The 20,118-nt window shown below is 43.5% G+C and overlaps 1 protein-coding gene across 2 annotated transcripts; it reads right to left on the minus strand.

Moving 5' to 3' along the window:
* Positions 1–2,465: 2,465 nt before the first annotated feature.
* On the minus strand, positions 2,466–20,012 carry IL20RB (interleukin 20 receptor subunit beta). Of its 2 annotated transcripts, none has more exons than XM_083750958.1 (7): positions 19,763–20,012; positions 14,698–14,818; positions 12,321–12,511; positions 8,768–8,892; positions 5,985–6,135; positions 5,326–5,468; positions 2,466–4,400 (listed from the first exon to the last, which is right to left on the minus strand). In XM_083750958.1, exons 1-7 carry the CDS (start codon positions 19,815–19,817, stop codon positions 4,275–4,277), a joined length of 912 nt encoding a protein of 303 aa, XP_083607084.1. In that variant the 5' UTR covers positions 19,818–20,012; the 3' UTR covers positions 2,466–4,274. The 2 variants fall into 2 exon arrangements, with proteins under 2 accessions (XP_083607084.1, XP_083607083.1); XM_083750957.1 differs by having other exon boundaries at positions 5,326–5,471; positions 19,763–20,008.
* Positions 20,013–20,118: the final 106 nt, after the last annotated feature.

Below are 20,118 nucleotides of genomic sequence, written 5' to 3' on the forward strand. Positions count from 1 at the left end.
TTTTAACAATGGATGGCAGACGCTCCCAAGTGTCCCTATTTTCCAGGGACAGCCCCGAATTTACAGTAGTCATCCGAGTTTCTAATTTGATCCTGGAATGTCCCACTTTCCCTTTGTTGTTGTTTAATCGTCTTCTGCACTCCATGACCCCATGAACTAGAGCATGCCTTGGAAACACTCACTGTCTTCTCAAAGCCTCTCCTTTCTAATGTCCATGGAGTTTTCTTAGCAGAATACTGGAGTGGATTGCCAGTTCCTTCTCCAGGTGGATCACATTTAGTCTAAACTCTCAGCTATGACCTGTCCGTCTTGGGTGGCCCTGCATGGCATAGCTCATAGGTTCTCTGAGTTATTCAAGCCCCTTCGCCACAATGTCGCTATTTTCATTAGGTAAAGGTTGGAAGGTATGGAGTTATCCAATGCCTGAGATATTTGAAGGCAGCCCTGTATAGGGAAGTTCTTTAATGTTTTATTATGTTGGAAGCCGCTCAGAGTAGCTGGCGCAACCCGGTCAGATGGGCAGGGTATAAATAGTAAAATTATTGTGATGGAATAGGATGTCCTTATTTTCACTGGAGAAATTTGGGAGGGTATGAGGTGGGGGCCTAATTAGGAGCAGAATTTGCCACAGCAGATGGGGAAATATTAAAGCATTAGACGCTGCTGAGCCACACTAATGGTAATCTAGTCCAGCATCCTGTTCTCACAGCGGCTAACCAGACGTTCGTAGGAAATCTGCAAGAGGTACTTTCATCTGAATCCTCCCAACATTCAGCTTCATTGAATGTTCATGGGTTGTGGTGTCATGAGATACAAAAAACATCTGGGTCCACTTTCCCTATGCCATGCATGATTTTAATAAACTTCAATCATAATGCAGCAAACTCCAATCCTTACATTTTCTCTAAGCTAAGAAGTCCCAAATGCTTCATAGGGGAGTTGCTCCACCCTCTTAAAAGTTTTCCAACTCTACAATATCCTTTCTGAGGTGAGGCAACCAGAACTGTACACAGTATTCCAACTGTGGTTGCCCCATATAACGGCAACTCCTTTCTTAACTCCTTTCCTGGCATGGAATCTGCCTTTTTCACAACTGTTGCTGTAAAAGAGAACTCTTGGAAATAACAAAACTGAGGTCTTCAAACAAGTTGGAGAGGATGAAGACTGCTGCCAGGGCATCTATTAAAAAAAAAATTACACATTTCCCAGCGCTATGAAGTTAAACATATCGTCTCTTCTAATATATGTAATAACTTTGACCACAGCATTATAATGCCACATTGAATTTTTTATGTTTTCTGTGTGATATAGGTCAGATGTATGTTACAGTCATGCAAACAGATAAGATTTACATACAGATGTTCCATGTTACGATTAGCCAGTGACAATCTACATATGCTGTGCTTATGTTTTTTATTAGGTCCAGGTTCCAAAAATCATAACAAAATTTAATAAGTAAACTTACTTCTTTTGCCAGTAAAGTAAAGGTAAAGGACCGAACAACAGGAGCTCACCCCATCGTGGGGATTCAAACCGCTGACCTTCTGAACGGCAAGCCCAAAGCTCAGTGGTTTACACCACAGCGCCACCCACGTCCCAGTTGCCAGTAAGTTATATTCCTTCAAAAACCAGCTATCAAACAAGAGAGGAAGGCTCATAGTGGTTCTGCTCAGGATACTTTACTCCTCTCTTTTCTTAACTACAGAAACTACAACTGCAAGGAGTTGAAAGTAAGGAGCCACAACCACTGTTTCCCTTATCCTCTCCCTGAAACTGATAAATTTCTGTCTTTTTGCTGGACAAAGGTTATGTGAAATTCATCCACTGCAGTTTTTCCTTGCATAGGTAAGTAGTAAAGAACTTGGTTAGATTTCTACATTTTTGTTCAGCTCTTAAAAGGGACATAGGTTTTGCCAGGGGAAAGTGTGGCAATCCTAATCTAGTTTTGTAACATCATCACTTCACAGTCTGGTTATGTCAGATTTTGCTGTACGGCTGAGTTGGGACTGGATTAAAATTCCATGCCAAGATAATTAGGTGCTCTGTGTTCTTTTCCCTGTCCCACCCCAATCCTATGCATCAGCATTGCTGTGTTACATGATATCTTCCTGCACGCCTTATTACTGGCATAGCACCTCTGAGGACTATAAAATATACATGCAAAACATTGTTTTGCTTTCCAGATATTTCTATAATTTATGGCTAACATTGGGAATGCATAGGCTTTTACACAGAGTTGCAGTACTCAGGATACCATAACTTTTGTAAGGTAACTTTTTGAACTTAAATAGTAATCATATGTAACTACATAAAAACAATTATGCATGTTTCAGTATTTAAAAATATTTCCCAAGCCTTCCAATGCTTTGTATAGTTAAAAAAAAATCCACCAAAATAATGCAAAACTTGTTATATGTCTTACTTTAAAACCTGGCCCAGAAATTGAATGTTTTTCAAGCAGCAAACTAGTTCCACAACAAGTGATTTAATCCATTTAAGTAAGATGTGGCCAAGTTTAACCCAATCAGATTAGGCACTGGAAGTAAACAACTTTCAGTAAGTTAGAACTAAGCTGGAAAAGCACAGTAGTTCCTGAATGCAAGGCAGACAACCCATGTGTTGTTGAACTCTGTGTAAAATTCTGAAATGCCTACATTAAGTGAGGACCTTCTCTCATTGAGCTAGTTCAAACATAATACTAAGCCATAGTTTAGTGTAACAAGAAGGAGCCTCAACAAACCTCAGGTTTGTGCACCTCTCTTCCAGTGCAGACATGAGGAGGAATTTGGAAGCTTTTGCTTATATTTTTTAAAAATTAAATCACATGCACTAGCGGAGGAAGGGGTGTGTGGTAGGTGCAGCTTGCCTGGGTGTCATCCCTGAGCGGGGGTGACATTGCTGCAGGTGGCGCTCGCCACGGGTGCCAGAGCAGCTAGCTCCGCCTCTGATCACATGTTGCCCAAACCTGACAATCTGTGGTTAAACAGTGTTGAAATAAGCAGGGCCGTCTTAACCATAGGCACCAGGCTCTCAGGGGCGCCAGGCCAAGAGTCGGGGGCCCGAGAGTTGGAGTCCGAGGAAGAGCCCACCCATCGGTTGGAGCGCCACGGAGGGCTCCTCTGTTGTGGGTGGCTCTGCGCCGCGAGTTCGGGAGCAAGCAAGCCAGCCGGTGAGGCGCTGAGGCAACTTTGGGCAATTGGGGGTGGCGGGTGGATCTTTGCACCCCGGCGCCGCATATGCTTAAGATGGCCCTGGAAATAAGCTAATTTGAGACTGTAGTTTAAGAAATGGTCTTATTACAAAAATCTCAGAGTTAAAGTTAACTGTAGCTTAGGGCTATGATTGAAAAATATATGTGAAAAATATTTATTTAGGTGAGATCTTTGACTAGGAGGAACATAGGAAGTTTCCTTGTACAGTGGTACCTCAGGTTAAGTACTTAATTTGTTCTGGAGGTCCATACTTAACCTGAAACTGTTCTTAACCTGAAGCACCACTTTAGCTAATGGGGCCTCCTGCTGCTGCCGCGCCGCCGGAGCACAATTTCTGTTCTCATCCTGAAGCAAAGTTCTTAACCTGAAGCACTATTTCTGGGTTAGCGGAATCTGTAACCTGAAGCGTATGTAACCTGAAGCGTATGTAACCTGAGGTACCACTGTACCAGGTCAGTCTTTTCCAGTATTGTCTGCTCTGGCATTCAGGATTTTTCACACCATCTTCTAACTGATCCTTTTGAACAGAGGTGCCAGATATTGCACTTAGAACCTTCTGACTAAAAACATGTGTTCTAGCTGCTACCGCTAAGTAGCACTGAATTCGAACCTGCTGCTCCTTGCTCCTGTTCTGCAAAATCAACATGGATTTGAATTGCATCTCCTTCTAGCACCACACCTTTATGTTAAAAAGCAAACCCAGCACATTGCAATCAGCCCAAGGTCTTTTAACTCTCAGCTAAGCAGATGATGACAAGCAGCTAGGATCACAGCCTCTGTGGCTATCCATGAGCTTGGCTGCTGTTCTCTTGTCAGACAAGGATGATTGGGTCGGCTCCAGCCCTCTCTGTGAAACCCTCAGCGCCGGAACCCGTCTTGCTGGCCACATGATGCCCTTCCCTTTGAAGAAAGCAAATCCTCAATTTTCTGTCTTTGTGTTGTTAGGAAAGGAAAGCTACCTGTGTGTGTGTGCACGCTGTGTGTGTGTGTGCCTTACTCAGAGAGGCAAAAAGGAGAGCAGCACTGCAGTCTCATCTTGCAGATTGTGTCCTTGGTGTGATATTAAAGAGTTTCATGAATCCAAAAGCGGAGAAGCTCTTCAGGGGGTAGCACTTGCACAGACTCATCACATTTCTCCGTCTCCTCTTCCCTGTAATTTAGTAGCCTAGCAGGTGATTCTGTTACTTTCTGGAAAAGAGGGGGGGGAGGGGAAAAAACATACAGTAATGGGGAAAAGATGGAAGAGCATTTACTTCACCAATGCAGAGGGATGGAGGTACTGGGTTAGTATTGCAAAGCTCAGTGTTCAAAGCAGTGCTCAGGGCTGTATCCATAAGAGGGCCTGTGTAAGTCTGATTCCCTTAGGCAGAAATGAGGAACCTGGCTTCCTCCAGTTGTTTATGGGCTTCCATCAGCCCCAGCCAGCATGGCCAATGGTCAGGATCAGGGACAGTGGAAGCTGGACAATTTCTCAAGAGCCACAGTATTGCCCACCCCAGCTTTAAGTGATATTCCACCCTGCATTCCCAGTGTTCAGCTTTTTAATTTTAAAAGTTAAGTATCTAGCCCTCTTCATGGTGAAACTATGAGGGGAGAAGAGCACAGGTAGGGTTCTACCTGATAGCTCACTAAGTTGCTCCAGTGTTGGGTTCAACAAGCACAAAGGCAAATATAGTTACATAGCTTTAAACACATTGGGCTACCTGTAACCCGTACAGCATTATCCCTTCAGTTACACATCCGAGTACCTCAATGATCTGACTTTTGTCATTTCAAGGTTATGTGCACATTCAAAGAACACTCCTCCCTACAAAGAATTCTGGGCAATGTGGTTTATCCCTCACAGAATTACAATTCTCAGCAACCTGTAACAACAATGCCCAGAATTCATTGAGGCGGGGAGGGAGAGAAATGTGATTTTAAAAGGTATGGTCATGTGTCTGCAGCCAGACTGATTGCTGCTCTTATGCATTCTAATAACTTGCCCGGGTAACAGGCACAGTATAAGCGCCAAGCTTCAACCCATGGCTTTTAAAAGCAGGGCACATCTACCTTTTCTGGAAGTGTTAAGGCACAACCTCAATACAGTACTCCAAACCATTTCTTATCTTACCAAAGTGTCTGGCAGGCTCTCGTTCGGGCAGCAGGAATACTGGCAGATCTGACATGTTTTCCAGGCAACCCAAAGAAGGGCCAAAAGAGTCACAACAGAGATAACCAAGAAGAGTGGGGCGAAGGTGACCAATATGGCTTTGCCTGCTGGAGACAAAAAAGAGTCTGTAGTTGCTAAGAAGGCAGAAAACCACAATGAGGGGCTCTGAGGTGAAAAGCATCTGGGAATTGATATAATTGCCACTGCTGCACATTGTGTTTAAATGGCTTTGCACTGTTCTGAAGAAGAGTAATGTGAAACAGTGAAGTAAAGGGAAGCAGTGCTCCCTTTCCATTATGGGATATTCCGGAGCCCATATAGAGTCCTTAAGTGGGTTCTCTATCGGTAGGAGAAAATAACAGAGGCCAACCAGAGTATATTGAGAAGCAAAGTGGCTAGTAAGCCTGATCTTTATTCAAGCGTCCCCACTCACCACATGCAGGAGGGAGGATAACCCTGAACAATGGTACGCAAGCCCTTATATAGACTTTTGAAATCGCCCACCCTGTAAGTCTAACAAAGGTGTCACAAATGTTCAAGTTTTTATTAGATTTATCTGCCCTGGCCCCCCAGCAGTGGAGAACCATGTCTGGAAAGGAGAGTATCTTTGTTGTTCTTACCTTCGGCCCTCACACACTGCACCTGGCTGAAATTGCTGCTCCGGTTTATGGCTTCAACATAGGTCTGGGCTTTAACACAGTATTCAGTACCAGCTTCCATGGTGTCCATATGTAAGGTAGTGCTGCTGTCTTTCACCACTTTGCGATACACCTAGGGTGAAATCAGTTGCATTTGATCAGGTAATGGGAACATATAGCTAAGGCGTCCCCAACCTGCGGCCCTCCAGATGTTTTGGCCTACAACTCCCATGATCCCTAGCTAACAGGACCAGTGGTCAGGGATGATGGGAATTATAGTCCAAAACATCTGGAGGGCCAAAGCTTGGGGATGCCTGATATAGCTGTTCAGACTAGAGATGGAAAGTTCTGTGAATTTTGGTTCTCTTGGGTTCTCATTTTGCCAGTCTGAAATGCACATTTTATATTTTAAACAATCTTCATGAAAATTCAGCATTTAAGCACAAATTTATCCTATTGAACTTAATTTTATATGCAGCACAAACTAATGTACAAACACTTTCCCCCTAATATAATGTATTTTTGTATGTTATTTTCACTGGTGTCTTTGTTTTTATGCATACTTTTACCTAATATATGCATTTTTGTAAAAATCATTTGGAGAACATCAGAAAATTCTGATAAGAGCAAATTTTGAAAGATATCTATGTTTCTGTTCACATGTTGTTTTGGAATGCACAAATTTGATAGATTCTGCTTTAAATGCATACTGAATGGAATTTCTCCTCCATCCCTCCTCCAGACTTTATTGCATTACAACTTCTATCATCCCTGTTCATTGATCGTCCTGATTTGGGCTGAGGTGAGTTGGAGTCCAACAACACCTGGAGGGCCACAGGTTCCCCACCCCTATATTTGATTAACTGGTCTGTTCTTTGCTTTGGCATGAGATCCTGTTTGGTCACCCACTCTGACACCCAAATATTAATGAACTCCATTGCTAAACAAGAAGAACCACCACAGCCCATTTCTGTAATGCAGCCAAATGCCTAAGACAAGGTGCACAAATACTAGAGCCAAAACAAAAACTGTTCACAAATTTGAAAATTCTGCAAGATTTCAGAATGCAAATTTGGCTTTTTGAATTTCTGGTTATTTTCGCATTTTGCTTTCAGATACTTTCAGAGGCACTCATTAAAAAACCGTCTCAGGGAAATATAAATAGGAATGCCTGCAAGCAAATTCAAGTTAGATCTCCGCACTCCCCACCCCTTTTATTTCTAGGCAGTTGTAAGAAATTCTGGGCAATTAGGGAGGTGTAGGAAGTTAAATTGTTATAGTACAAGACAACTGAAATAAGAGATTAACCCAGGTTCCATTGTATAGGGAAGGACCAAAGGTTCTGAAAGCTACCAAGTAAATTGTTTTCTGATTTCTTTGTAGGTAAGCTGAGCAGCTGCCAAACTAGACATTACTTCAATTGCATAGATAGCAACAATGTCTTTAAAAAAAATGTAATACTAGGTTAGTGGAAGAAGCAATTTTCACTGGGATAGCAGAGTGTAGGGAAGGGAAGGTTTAATCCAAATTGAACTTTTTTTCTAAAGCTAACTGCAGCAGGGCATAAAGGTAAAGGTAAAGGGACCCCTGACCATTAGGTCCAGTCGTGACCGACTCTGGGGTTGAGGCGCTCATCTCGCTTTATTGGCCGAGGGAGCTGGCGTACAGCTTCCAGGTCATGTGGCCAGCATGACTAAGCCGCTTCTGGCAAACCAGAGCAGCGCACGGAAATGCCGTTTACCTTCCCGCTGGAGCGGTACCTTTTTATCTACTTGCACTTTGATGTGCTTTTGAACTGCTAGGTTGGCAGGAGCAGGGACCGAGCAATGGGACCTCACTCCGTCGCAGGGATTCGAACCGCCGACCTTCTGATCGGCAAGTCCTAGGCTCTGTGGTTAAGGTGATTTTAATTGAGATCATTGCCCTTGGCCCTGGTACAGAAGTTCCAGCTTGTGCATAATGCACTGGCCATACAGCTGATGGGGGCACATGGCTGGCAACATGTGATACCATTGTTAAAACCTCTGTACTGGCTGCCCATCTACAACTGAGCCAGCTTCAAAGTCCTTGCATTAATTTCTGTTTCACTGCGAAGGAGCAACTGAGAAAGCCTCTCAGTGCAGGCCCTTGCACTTTTTGCAAGCTGATCTTTAAACTTATTGATAAAGAGTCTTTTAAGACATGCAGATCCCTGAGCTTTCTGCACCTTGGGTTCCACAACTGAAAAGGTCATACCCTGCGCCACAGCCATTCTGACCTCCTATGGTGATTAAATATAAAACAGATCCTCCGGTTTATTGTTGTGGCCAGGCAGACTCACTGGGAGAAGGCCATCTTTTAAACAGTCTGTTCCCACTTAGGATGTTTGCATCACAGCAAGTAGGAATCAAAGAGATTGCATACACCATCAGGCAACAGTATATAGCAAGAAGAAAAATGGAATTAGGAAGGACTAAAGTGAAGTCTCCTTGTGGATCGTTTTCTGTGCTTCTCCATCATAATAACGTTCAGAGTTTTTGGCCGAGCTTCAGGATAGCCTAACCTAACTTCTAGACCAGGGATGTGGAACCTGTGGTCCTCCAGACATTGATGGTCTACAACAACTCTGATCATGGCCTATGCTGGCTAGGGCTGGTGGAAGTCCAATAACATATGGAAGGCCACAGGTTCCTCATCAATGCATTTGATCTTGTCCATGTAATGCAAGAGAACTTTCTTCTCTTTTGTTCCTGCATTCTCAGGCCAGATATAAGACCAAAACGTACCTTGTGCCCTTGGCCCTTCTTCCAGTAATATATCCAGAATTCAAAGGCAGGTCCTAGACGCTCAAGTTCCACTAGCAAATGATATCCATCAGCTGTGACAGTCAACATAGGTGGAATGAGGGAGGCTGTGAAAACGACAGAATCATATCCATCATGGGACCATACATGAATCTCGCATCCCAGCTCAGGAGAAACAAGGATCAATATGCTGTGGAACAGCCTAAAGCAGGGGTCCCCAACCTTTTCTGAGCCTAGGGAAACATTTGGAAATCTAAGAAACTGTTGTGAGCATCACAAAATACCCATTTCATAGAACAAAAACTGTCAATGCTCAGGAACCCCACCCCTCAAAAAGCACCTCAGTCCCAATACCAATACACATCCCAAAACAAAAATCAGACAATAAGGGGGAAAATGCAACTTCCAAACGTTCCCATACCAAAGAAAAGAAAAAAAAGACAAATATACACACCCCAAACAAACAGAAAAAAGCAGGCAAATCTGCCAGGGGAGATGGGACGGGACAGGGGCTTTATGAGGAAAAGGAGGTAAGATGGCATTTCTGGATGCTTACCATATGCTTTGTAGCCAGGCACAGCATCACCTTGGTTTAAATAACAACACAATGCAATATAAATAATGGAGGGCAGAGAGGGACCTTGGCAGGTCCCCATGAACACCATATTGGAGGCCGCCAGCCTAACTTGGAATTTCCAAAATGTTCTGAACTTAAAAGGAGATCAGATGGGTATTTGGCATATACTCATTAAGTATCTCCCCTCCCCACCCCAATGCTGTGGTCCTACTCAATCTTACCCTACTTCAGTTGATCCGATTAAAAGAGAGAAGATCCATTCATGAATCTCAAACATTTCATCTGCTTTAGTCCTTACAGTGCATTCTGTGCAAAATTTGCATTCAATGTGGTTATCTCATTTGTGGTCCCAGTCTATGGAATGTATAGTATTGCCCAAAGTGATCCAGTTGAGCAGAAGCTTACAGCTTTATGTTCAGTGCTGATGTACTGAGTTTGTGAGGTGCTCTCATGCTGATTCACAAATCTTTAGGTACCATCTTGAATCTGTCACCTGTTTTCTCCGATTCCTTCTTGTTTTTCTAGTAGAAACCCCTCAGGGCTAAGTTGGGAGTGGAAACTGGATTCCACCATCAGGGCCAGGCATTTAGCAATCTTGCATAGACTTGAAATGTTTCTTGGGCTGCTGAGTTATCAGTTTTGCCTGCAGGCGTCATCTACAGTAATAGTACCAGCAATAGCTACAGAAGAAGGAAGGACAAACCAGTTCTGTCTAGATTCGAAGGGAGACTATACCATCCAAAATACAGCATGCCTTTATGAATTGCATAGAGAATGGTAATTCAGGCAGATAGAATCGGAAGCATCTGACCAGCTTGTACTCTTGAATTTCACTCCTACACATCAACTGATAAAGAAAAGGGAGTCCTGGCTTCCTTTCCAGATAGGGCAAAAAACTAAAAGTAAGAGTTGAAAAATGCTGCATCAACTGTCAAATTTTGGAAACAACTTTGTCTGGAAGTCGCATTTTCTGAGCTGGAATCCATACTTCTAGATAATAATAATAATTTATTATTTGTACCCCGCCCATCTGGCTGGGTTTCCCCAGCCACTCTAGGCGGCTTCCACAAAGACCAAAAATACACTAATATGTCATACATTAAAAACTTCCCTGAACAGGGCTGCCTTAAGATGTCTTCTGAATATCAGGTAGTTGTTTATTACTTTGACATCTAATGGGAGGGCGTTCCACAGGGCGGGCGCCACTACCGAGAAGGCCCTCTGCCTGGTTTCCTGTAGCTTTGCTTCTCGCAATGAGGGAACTGCCAGAAGGCCCTCAGCGCTGGACCTCAGCCTCCGGGCAGAACGATGGGGGTGGAGACGCTCCTTCAGGTATACTGGGCCGAGGCCGTTTAGGGCTTTAAAGGTCAACACCAACACTTTGAATTGTGCTCGGAAACGTACTGGGAGCCAATGTAGGTCTTTCAAGACCGGCGTTATGTGGTCTTGGCGGCTGTCACCAGTCTAGCTGCCGCATTCTGGATTAGTTGTAGTTTCTGGGTCACCTTCAAAGGTAGCCCCACGTAGAGTGCATTGCAGTAGTCCAAGCGGGAGATAACTAGAGCATGCACCACTCTGGCGAGACAGTCCGCGGGCAGGTAGGGTCTCAGCCTGCGTGCCAGGTGGAGCTGGTAGACAGCTGCCCTGGATACAGAACTGACCTGCGCCTCCATGGACAGATGTGTGTTTATTAGGTTAAATGTGCTGGCGGAAACTCACTTGCTCCAAACCCGTTTTTATTACGACCTCACATTTGTGGAAGGCTGAGCCATGGGATTCAAAACAGATTTTCCGCCTCAACCGTGGCAAATTCCATCAAATTAAAGCAGAGAACTGGGGAGAACTGCACTTGCTGTAATTCTCCACAGGAAAATCCCTAAGTCATTAGATCCAATGGTGAGGCAGCCCACCATTACGTAGGCCCACAGGAGCCAAATCCTAGGGGCTGAGGTCTGTTCAGCCTACCACAATAAAATATTTGAGGGGGCCGGGGGGCCCTAAAGTTGATGGGCATTGCCAGTGCAATGGTGTCCATGCACAGCATCATATGACTGATTATGCGGGAAAGCCCTTATCTCTCCCCTCCCCCAATATTTTAACTAAGTTGGCACCCTATGTAGGCCCCAACCTGTGTACGTTCAATTGTTTCACACACACAGTTTTATCACCTTAATCAGGACCAAGTTTGTGGGGAGGAGTGTCCCACAGCAAAATGCTGTTGGTTTCCCAACTCAGTCAAGAGCTTACCTGCCGAGAGTGGCAGGCAGACTTGAGCTGCCATTCAGATTTCACAAAGTGCCCTGGAGTGATGCTATATGTACATCGAGTGCTCCAGTGCATTGTGAGAAATTTAAAACTGCAACTCAAAGCTGCCTTCCTCAGCTTTGAAGGAGGAGAGGGCAGGGCATGAGTCTGCTTCAGTGGGATCCAGGCAGGTTTATAGAATCAAATAATTGTATAGTTGGAAGGGACCCCAAGCCTCATCTAGTCCACCCCCTGCAATGCAGGAATCTCAGCTAAAGCATCCATGGCAGATGGCCACCCAACCTCTGCTTAAAAACCTCCAAGGAAGAAGAGTCCACCACCTCCTGAGGGAAACCATTCCACTGTTGAACAGCTCTTAATGTCAGAAAGCTTTTCCTGATGTTTAGTCGGAATCTCCTTTTTGTAACTTGAAGCCATTGGTTCGAGTCCTACCCTCCAGAGCAGGAGAAAACAAGCTTGTTCCCTCTTCCATGTGACAGTCCTTGAGATATTTGAAGATGGCTATCCAATCTCCTCTTTTCCAGGAGAAGCTGCTCGGGTCCTGGCTAAGCTGCTCAATAGTGCCAGTTTGCTGACACCCAGGACTGACCTCAGTAGGAACAAGGTCCCCCAATGGGATCATTAGCACCTACCATTATTCTAAGGATCCCAGCGTGAGATGTGCATCACAGAGGAGCACGTGAATGCACTTACTTGTGACACGATTGAAGAAGCTGCTGAGAGTGGCCCAGTGCGAAGCCTTGGTCCCCACACCTGCCCTGACACGTAGATCGTACGGCACAGTGGCAGAAATGTCTTCTGTGATGTCACACTGAGTAACACTAATGCCCGTACACTCTCCAATGGGAATCCAGCTGTCGTTGGCATAGTCTCTCTCATATTCTCTGAGGGGAAGAAGAAGAAGAAGAAGAAAAATTAGGGGAAAGAATGCAACACGCTTTGCTGAAGGCAGTGGTTCGTACTCATTTATTACATAAAATCTGTACACCGCTTGATTGTAAAGAAAAGCTCCTCAAAGTGGTTTACAAAAGATGAAACAGTGAAATCGAGAAAAGATTACGACTCTGCTTTAAAACATGCAGAAGTTAACATACTGAAACAGATATTAAAATTACCTCAACCTTCTAAGCATCTGGGTAGGCATGTCTAAACATGAATGTTTTTAGCGGGTGCCGAAAATAGTACAGTGAAGGCATCTGCTTGATATATCAATAGGCAGAGAGTTCTGTAGGCGCTGCCACACTAAACAATTGAGTTCTTACAAATGAAGAACAGGTATTATGTGTAGTATTGCCAATTCCGCCAACTGAAGCGGTCGATTGGGCCACTGACCTACTTCACTCAATAATCTTAATGCTTATTGGTGGCAGCTCTCCAGGAAGAAACCTGGAAATGACAGGGATTGAACCTGGGGGCTTCTGTATGCAAAGTGTGTTACTCAGTTGAGTTATAGAAGACTGAGATCAAAGCAGAGTACAAATTACGCACTGTACACTTGAGGGTGACCCGCCCCACCCCGAAGCAAATATTCTGTGCACGTTTTAAAGAATATTTGTTAGGAACCCTCACACACATGTGTTGCAACGTGAATAGTCCCACAAGGGCAGACATGTCTGGTAGCAGATACAATTCTTTCCAACCTTCTCACATGGGCTAGTTTACTGCAACGCCACTTAATAACTATGGCTTGGGCCCAAAGACATGCATCAGAATGTCACATTAGGGTTATGTGGGGATAGAAAGGGTTGTATTGCTCCAAACTGGAAGTGGGTAATAACATTTTTGAAGGATACTTTGCAAGCAGAAACCTGGAAGAGGGAGCAAGCTGGGCTAGAACCTCTCTCCGCAATAGTCTACTTTTTTCTCACTTGCAGGAATTTTGTTTTATTTTTAACGCTTGGGAACATTCAAAGGCACCTCCTTTATAGTCTGGAACCATAGGCTGTGTGCACAACCCCATTTACTCTGCATTCATAATAATAATAATAATAATAATAATAATAATAATTTATTATTTATACCCCGCCCATCTGGCTGAGTTTCCCCAGCCACTCTGGGCAGCTCCCAATCAGTGTTAAAAACAGTACAGCATTACATATTAAAAACTTCCCTGAACAGGGCTGCCTTAAGATGTCTTCTGAATGTCTTCTGTACATTCAGTACATTCCCACTTAGGAACCAGAGTACACACCACAACAGCCACATTCCAAATCTATCCTGTTGTTTCTTATGAAATAATGCATTTTGATGCATTCCCCCACCCCCAAAAGAAACCAATTTAGATCCTTATTGAGAAAAAGAATGACATGGCTGTGTTTCAAGTTGGTCGTGTGTACACAGCAATAGAGTCAACTTGACCACCTCAGAATATTTACCACATTATTCGGCTGAATGTGTGGGTTGGGCCTAGGCCCTACTACATGTTCCAGTCTGTGAGGGAATTTTGCAAGAGCTCAGCCAAAGGAGCAGGATAGGCCCTCTCTGATAGTCAACAGCTTGCATTGGCTTGGGTCATAAGATCCCTGCTGGGTCAGACCAAAGGCCTATCCAGTCTAAGTTCTTGCTCCTAACAGTAGCTAACCTTATGCCTACAGGAAGCCCACAACCAGGGCATGAGGGCAATAGGGCTATCCCACTGTTGTCCTCCAGCATCTGATTGATTTTTGATTTTTATTGTTATTCATGTTTTTATACCGTATTTTATGCTGCTTTTATAATTAAGTGTTTTAAAGTGTTTAAAATTTGTTGTTAGCTGCCCTGAGCCCGGTTTTTTAACCGGGAAGGGGGGGTTTAAATAAATAAAAATTATTATTATTATTATTATTATTATTACCCTTTTAAAAACATCAACTATATATTTTGGAAACCATAGTTTAATACTGAATGGTGTGAATAAGTTCCCTTCAGCTTAATTGGATGATCCCAACCCCGTGTTCTAATTATCCATTTCCTCACACCATACATAATTTAAGACTCTTCTGTCTTGTCCTTTACATACTAGCCTAAAAAAGAAAGAAAAGTCAGCAGTGATAGTTACTCCATGTTTAGACTCAGTGTGAAGAAAAGTTACCCTTGAAACTCGACGGAATATTTTACAGCTGCTCCAGGCACCGTCACTGGGCTCCATACTAGAAAGTGCTTCATATTAGTGGACAGGATCGTGATGTTCCGAGGAGCTGGCAGTAACACACCTTTGTGTAGGAATCACCCAGCAACATGCAAAAAAGAGAGAAAACCAGAAGTTACAATTGGCTCTGTGAGCTATTATGGAGGAGCAGAGGTTACTGTTACTGCTGGGTTGCTCTGTCAACAGGATACAGACTGACATGCTCATGTCCAGATTTGTCTGAGAAAGGTGTGGAATCCACTACCTTGGAGATTATATATATATATAATGAACATCTGTCAAAGATGCTCTAGATCAGTGGTTCCCAATTAGCTAAATACTGCAGAATCCCTACTTTTGAAACTCTTGATATTCCTATTGAAGTTTTTGTTTTGTGAACGGGGTCCATGGACCACCAGGTGGGAACCACTGCTCTAGCTATTTGACACACTCTGAGAATTTGGGCAGCTGCCTATGTAGAAATCACACTTGTGTTTCAAAGATCAGTTCCTGTACATAAAAGGGCTTTTGCTTAGTTTCCCCCCGATTAGGGCTGCAGGGCACCTCCATCAGCTCTGCTAAGAGACCATCTTCATCAGACCCTTCCCTCAGCTGTCATCTGCCAATGGCACTCATTCCATCAGGCTACAGAAGAGGAAGAGATGGAACGGCAGAGCCTACCCTTCAACCAGTCAGCAATGTTTGGCTCCTCCTCTTCAAATCTCTCCATTCCAGCTGGTTGCAACAAGACAACTGTTACTACGAACTAGTGCCTGAACTCGTTTTCTGTACTTGCTATTCCCCTCCTCCCCACCTTTCCTTGTGTGCTATGTATCTTAGATTACGAGCCTGGGGGCAGGATTGCCTCATCACAGACAGATGCCCTTTTTCTTTCAAATTGAACTATGAAAGAAAAACGCTACCACTACGATGGCTGATAATGATGATGTCTAGATTTACGGACTGCGGTTAACATGAACTACGATCAGTGATATTTTTCTAGAAAAAGAAGTGTTTTTCTGGCTGAAAAATCCCGGAATATGATTACCTTCAAACAAGTCGACTTGAAACCATAGCTACTGAAGCTGGCTTGTTTTATAATGTTCATAAGGAGGACTGTGCACATGCTTCACATGTGAAAGTTTAATTCCTGCCATCTCCAAGAGACAGTGGCGTAGCGTAGGGGGTGCAGGGGGGCCGGCCGCACCGGGCGCAACATCTGGGGGTTAGGGTTAGGGGGTGCAAATCCACGGGTTAGGGGGCATAAATCCACGGGTTAGGGGGTGCAAATTACTTGCCTTGCCCCGGGTGCTGACAACCCACGCTACGCCACTGCCAGGAGAGCATTTGCCCCTCGGTGTAAACAGCAGTGGGTGGATCAAAGGTTCAATTAAGGAGAAGGAAGAGTCCTTTGCACCTAACCATAATTTGCATGTCTGAACGACATGGATAAATGTGGCTAATCAAAAGCAGAAGCTTCCTAACTCTGGGAGAGTGCAGCAGTATATTGTTATGGCAAGTGCCTTTCTGGTTAAATAATAATAATGAGGCGCCAGGGCTCATATCTTGATACAAGCATTACAGGCGTCAACACAACATAGCTGACATGGGCAGCAAAAGCAATAGGCGACTCGGTACCAGTGAGTACTGGTCACAGAAAAAGCACTGGTTATGGCTAATGGCTAAAACCAATGCTATTTTTCTTAAAATAAAAAAAGAGGTGTGAGAACACACCATGAAGACCTCCCTCATTCTCTTAGAATGGCAATGGTGCCCACCTGAGAGGTGCTGGAACTCAGTTCCGGCTGAAAAAAAAAGCCCTAGCTAAAACCAAACTAAAAGAATATGTGGGGGAATTTTGTTTTGCAAGGTGTAGGCCGGAAAGGAGTCACCAAATCTTGTGCGTCACTTGTTTGAGGATTGAGTAGCCCGAGGGCCTTTCTGTACAATTCATTTTAACTTGGTTCCTCGTGTCATGTGCATGGGTCAGATATTTCCCCTCAAACTTGTCTTCCTGTTTGTGAAGATACCACTTTTTCTTTTTTTTTAGTACTCAAGGAGATATAGCTCTGAGGAAGCTCAGGCCAAGAAGCACATGCCGTCAGCTCCTTGTAAGGACCATCAATGGTCTGAAGGAACTACCTGGGCACCAGTACTATTCTTCGGGGCTATTTAAGACCTGTGTGACCTGAGGGAAGGCAGAAGTGGGAAGACCTGTGTGACCTGAGGGAAGGCAGAAGTGAAGCCCAGGGGAGGAAGAACCTACCATCAGCTTTCAGTTGACCTGGGAGACTTTGGCCACTCTCCATTTTATAGGATTTTTTTGTTTTTTGTTTTAGTGTTTTACAATTGTGAACTGCCTTTGGTACCTAAGCAGAAAGGCACCACATATATATAAAAGAAATACATTATAGACCAGGGTTGTGGTTTTTTTGCTCATTTAAGGTCCCCATCATTTAAAGCAGTATTATACCACTTTTAAGTGAAGGCTTCCCCTGAAGAATCCTGGAAAAGATAGTTAATTATATAATTTATTAATAATAGTAATCTCCCTTCCATCTCTGTCACCATGGAGAAATTATCTTAAATCTCTAGACTGAAGTATACCCTGTGGATGTGAGCTTAATCTGCAATGTAAAAGATTTTCCGTTTTGATGCAGTGTGGATGACTGCACACAATACTTAACATCTGTGCATGTATTGGTTCTTGAAGACAACACTCTATGCTTGATAATTGTTTTTAACTTTTTCAACAAAGTTTGTAACCACACCACTTTAAACAATCACGGCTTCCACCAAAGAACCCTGGGGACTAGTTTGTTAAGTGTTCTGAGAGTTGATATTAGGTTAAGTACAAGAATAACCTTGCAAATTTGTAAGTCCCCCCCCCCCTTTTTCTTTCTTTTTTACACAGGTGTCTTAACAATTGTTATTCTTTTCATGTCTTATTTTACTTTGTGCACTTATAATTTTATACCAGGTATATATATTTTTCTATTTTCCAATAAAGAACATAACTCTTTAACAGGTTGTACTATAGAGGTATGGAGCAGATGGTATAAGAAATGAGATTCCTCACCCTAAATCCTGCTTCCTTATATATCACAATTTCAAGATAACTTAGCAGTATCTACTATTCTTTCCAAAGCAGGGCTCCATCGCCTGCTTCACTGTTATGAAAACGATGTGCCACTTACAAAACCACAACTCCTGGAACACTTGAAAGATTGGCATGGGGTAACCACAGAGTCATGACACTTTATGAACATCTAACTTTAGCAAGCTCCCAGAAAGGCAGGGTCTGTGTGATATATCCCCTACTGATACAATCCCAGTTCTATTCACTTACTACTTTGAAACTGGTGTGAGAGACGGACCCTATAAGCAAACTGAAAGATTCTCAATGGCTTAAGATTTTATCCACCCGTCCCTTTAGGTCTGTGTCTTCTAACATGAAGGAGAATTCTTTGAGAGTGAACGCCTTTGGCTTTAAAAAATAAGGAAAACATATGCATCCTACACTGTACTGTATTAATTAACAAAGAAAATGAATGGATAGACTATGTGCTATTGCTGTCTTAACATTTGTGTACATGCATTTATTTGCATAGGCTAAGACAGAAATCAAAGTTCTTGGGATGTAAGAGAAGTGGGGAGGGTCATCAAACCAATTTAAAAGGCCTGGCTAATTTTAACACCCAGTGCCAAAAAGTAAAACCGCCCTGCAGAGTGTTTTCCAAAATTGGAGTCAGTGGTGTGCGGTCAGTGGACTAGGCTAGTCCCCTAAATGTTCCCCTGGCACCTCCTTCCCAAAGCCCGGGAAGTTTTTGCCCGGCTTAGGGAGGAAGGCATGATGCTCCAACAGGTCCAAGATCCCTTCTGCTACCTTCCCAAAGCCTGGGAAACATCTGCCTGGCTTATGGAGGAAGGCACAATGCTCACATGCACAGTGTCCTCCCCCTCGCAAGCTGGCACCTCTGGCCCTAACTGTTCCCCTACGGACAATTTCACCACACACCACTGATTGGAGCAACACCACAGAAAAGTCCCATAAAGGAATATATGAAAAGATTTGGTTTTGGAGCTCAAATTTAATATGCAATATTTAAAGTGTGCAAGGATATAAGACGATAACACAACATATAAAAAGGTAAAGGACCCCTGACAGTTAAGTCCAGTCGTGAATGACTCTGGGGTTGCGGTGCTCATCTCGCTTTACTAGCCGAGGGAGACAGCGTACAGCTTCCGGGTCATGTGGCCAGCATGACTAAGCCACTTCTGGCGAACCAGAGCAGCGCACGAAAATTCGAACCACCGACCTTCTGATCGGCAAGCCCTAGGCTCAGTGGTTTAGACCACAGTGCCACCCGTGTCCCAACAGCATAACATATATGGAACAACAAATACAAACCTCTGTCAACACAACAAGAATCAATATTATATAGAGAAGATCGCACATGGGTGAAGGGCAGTTACGAGCATGGGGGAGGGAGGGAGGTATAGGGCAGTATTTGGAAAATTATTAAAGATATACCGGTATATGTGATTTAAGAGGTCAAGAAAAGGAGTCAAAAGAAGGAGACTAATATTAATGAACAGTAAAATAAGGAAATCTGAGAAGAATATGGTACAAATTAAAACATGTGAGTCATGTTCTTGCTTGTATTTTGGTTTATTTGGGTTGTAAAGTCTTCTGTTGTGAAGACTGTATGTAAAATGAAATAAAACATAAAAAGTGAAAAAGAAAAGAGAAGTCCCTCTCTAACTAAAACAACACCCTCACCCCTATAAAACAAACAGCAAACAGCATTTTCAAAGAATAAAAAGAAGGAAGGAAAAGTCCCATTCTCCCTAGGACATATCCTAACAGATTTCACCAATTAATGTTACTTGGAGAATAGTCTCATTTTAAGATACAGTATAAAGAAAATCTAGGCAATCTGGAAGTTACAGTTAGTTCTAGGCAATTTCCCCCCCAGCACCATGCCCCATTATTCCGAACTGGAATCAAACATAAATAACCACATACCTGACACAAAAAGTGGCATCAAAGAAAAGATAAAGGACCGGAAGCAAATTGCCATTTCACTCCAAATTAGGAAGTCTGCTGGGGTATGGCTGGCCCTGGCATTTTCTGTTCCTGGGCCAAGAGTCTCTCCATGTTCTGAGCTGAATGGCAACTTGAATGTTCAGGGCAGAATGCTGTTGCCGTTGCTGCAGCATGTAAACTGCTCCAATAGTCACGAGTGTGGCTGCTACTGGATCCTACCTTACACATGCAATTGCATTGCTCAGGAAGGTGTGGCCACAGGTAATTTAGGTTCTGTAACAGGTTCAGTTAATTTCATTTGGGTATTTTCCTACACTATAGGTTGAGCAATTGAC

The sequence above is a fragment of the Podarcis gaigeae genome (genome assembly GCF_964106915.1).
Source record: "Podarcis gaigeae genome assembly, chromosome: 8".
Lineage (NCBI taxonomy): Eukaryota > Metazoa > Chordata > Lepidosauria > Squamata > Lacertidae > Podarcis > Podarcis gaigeae.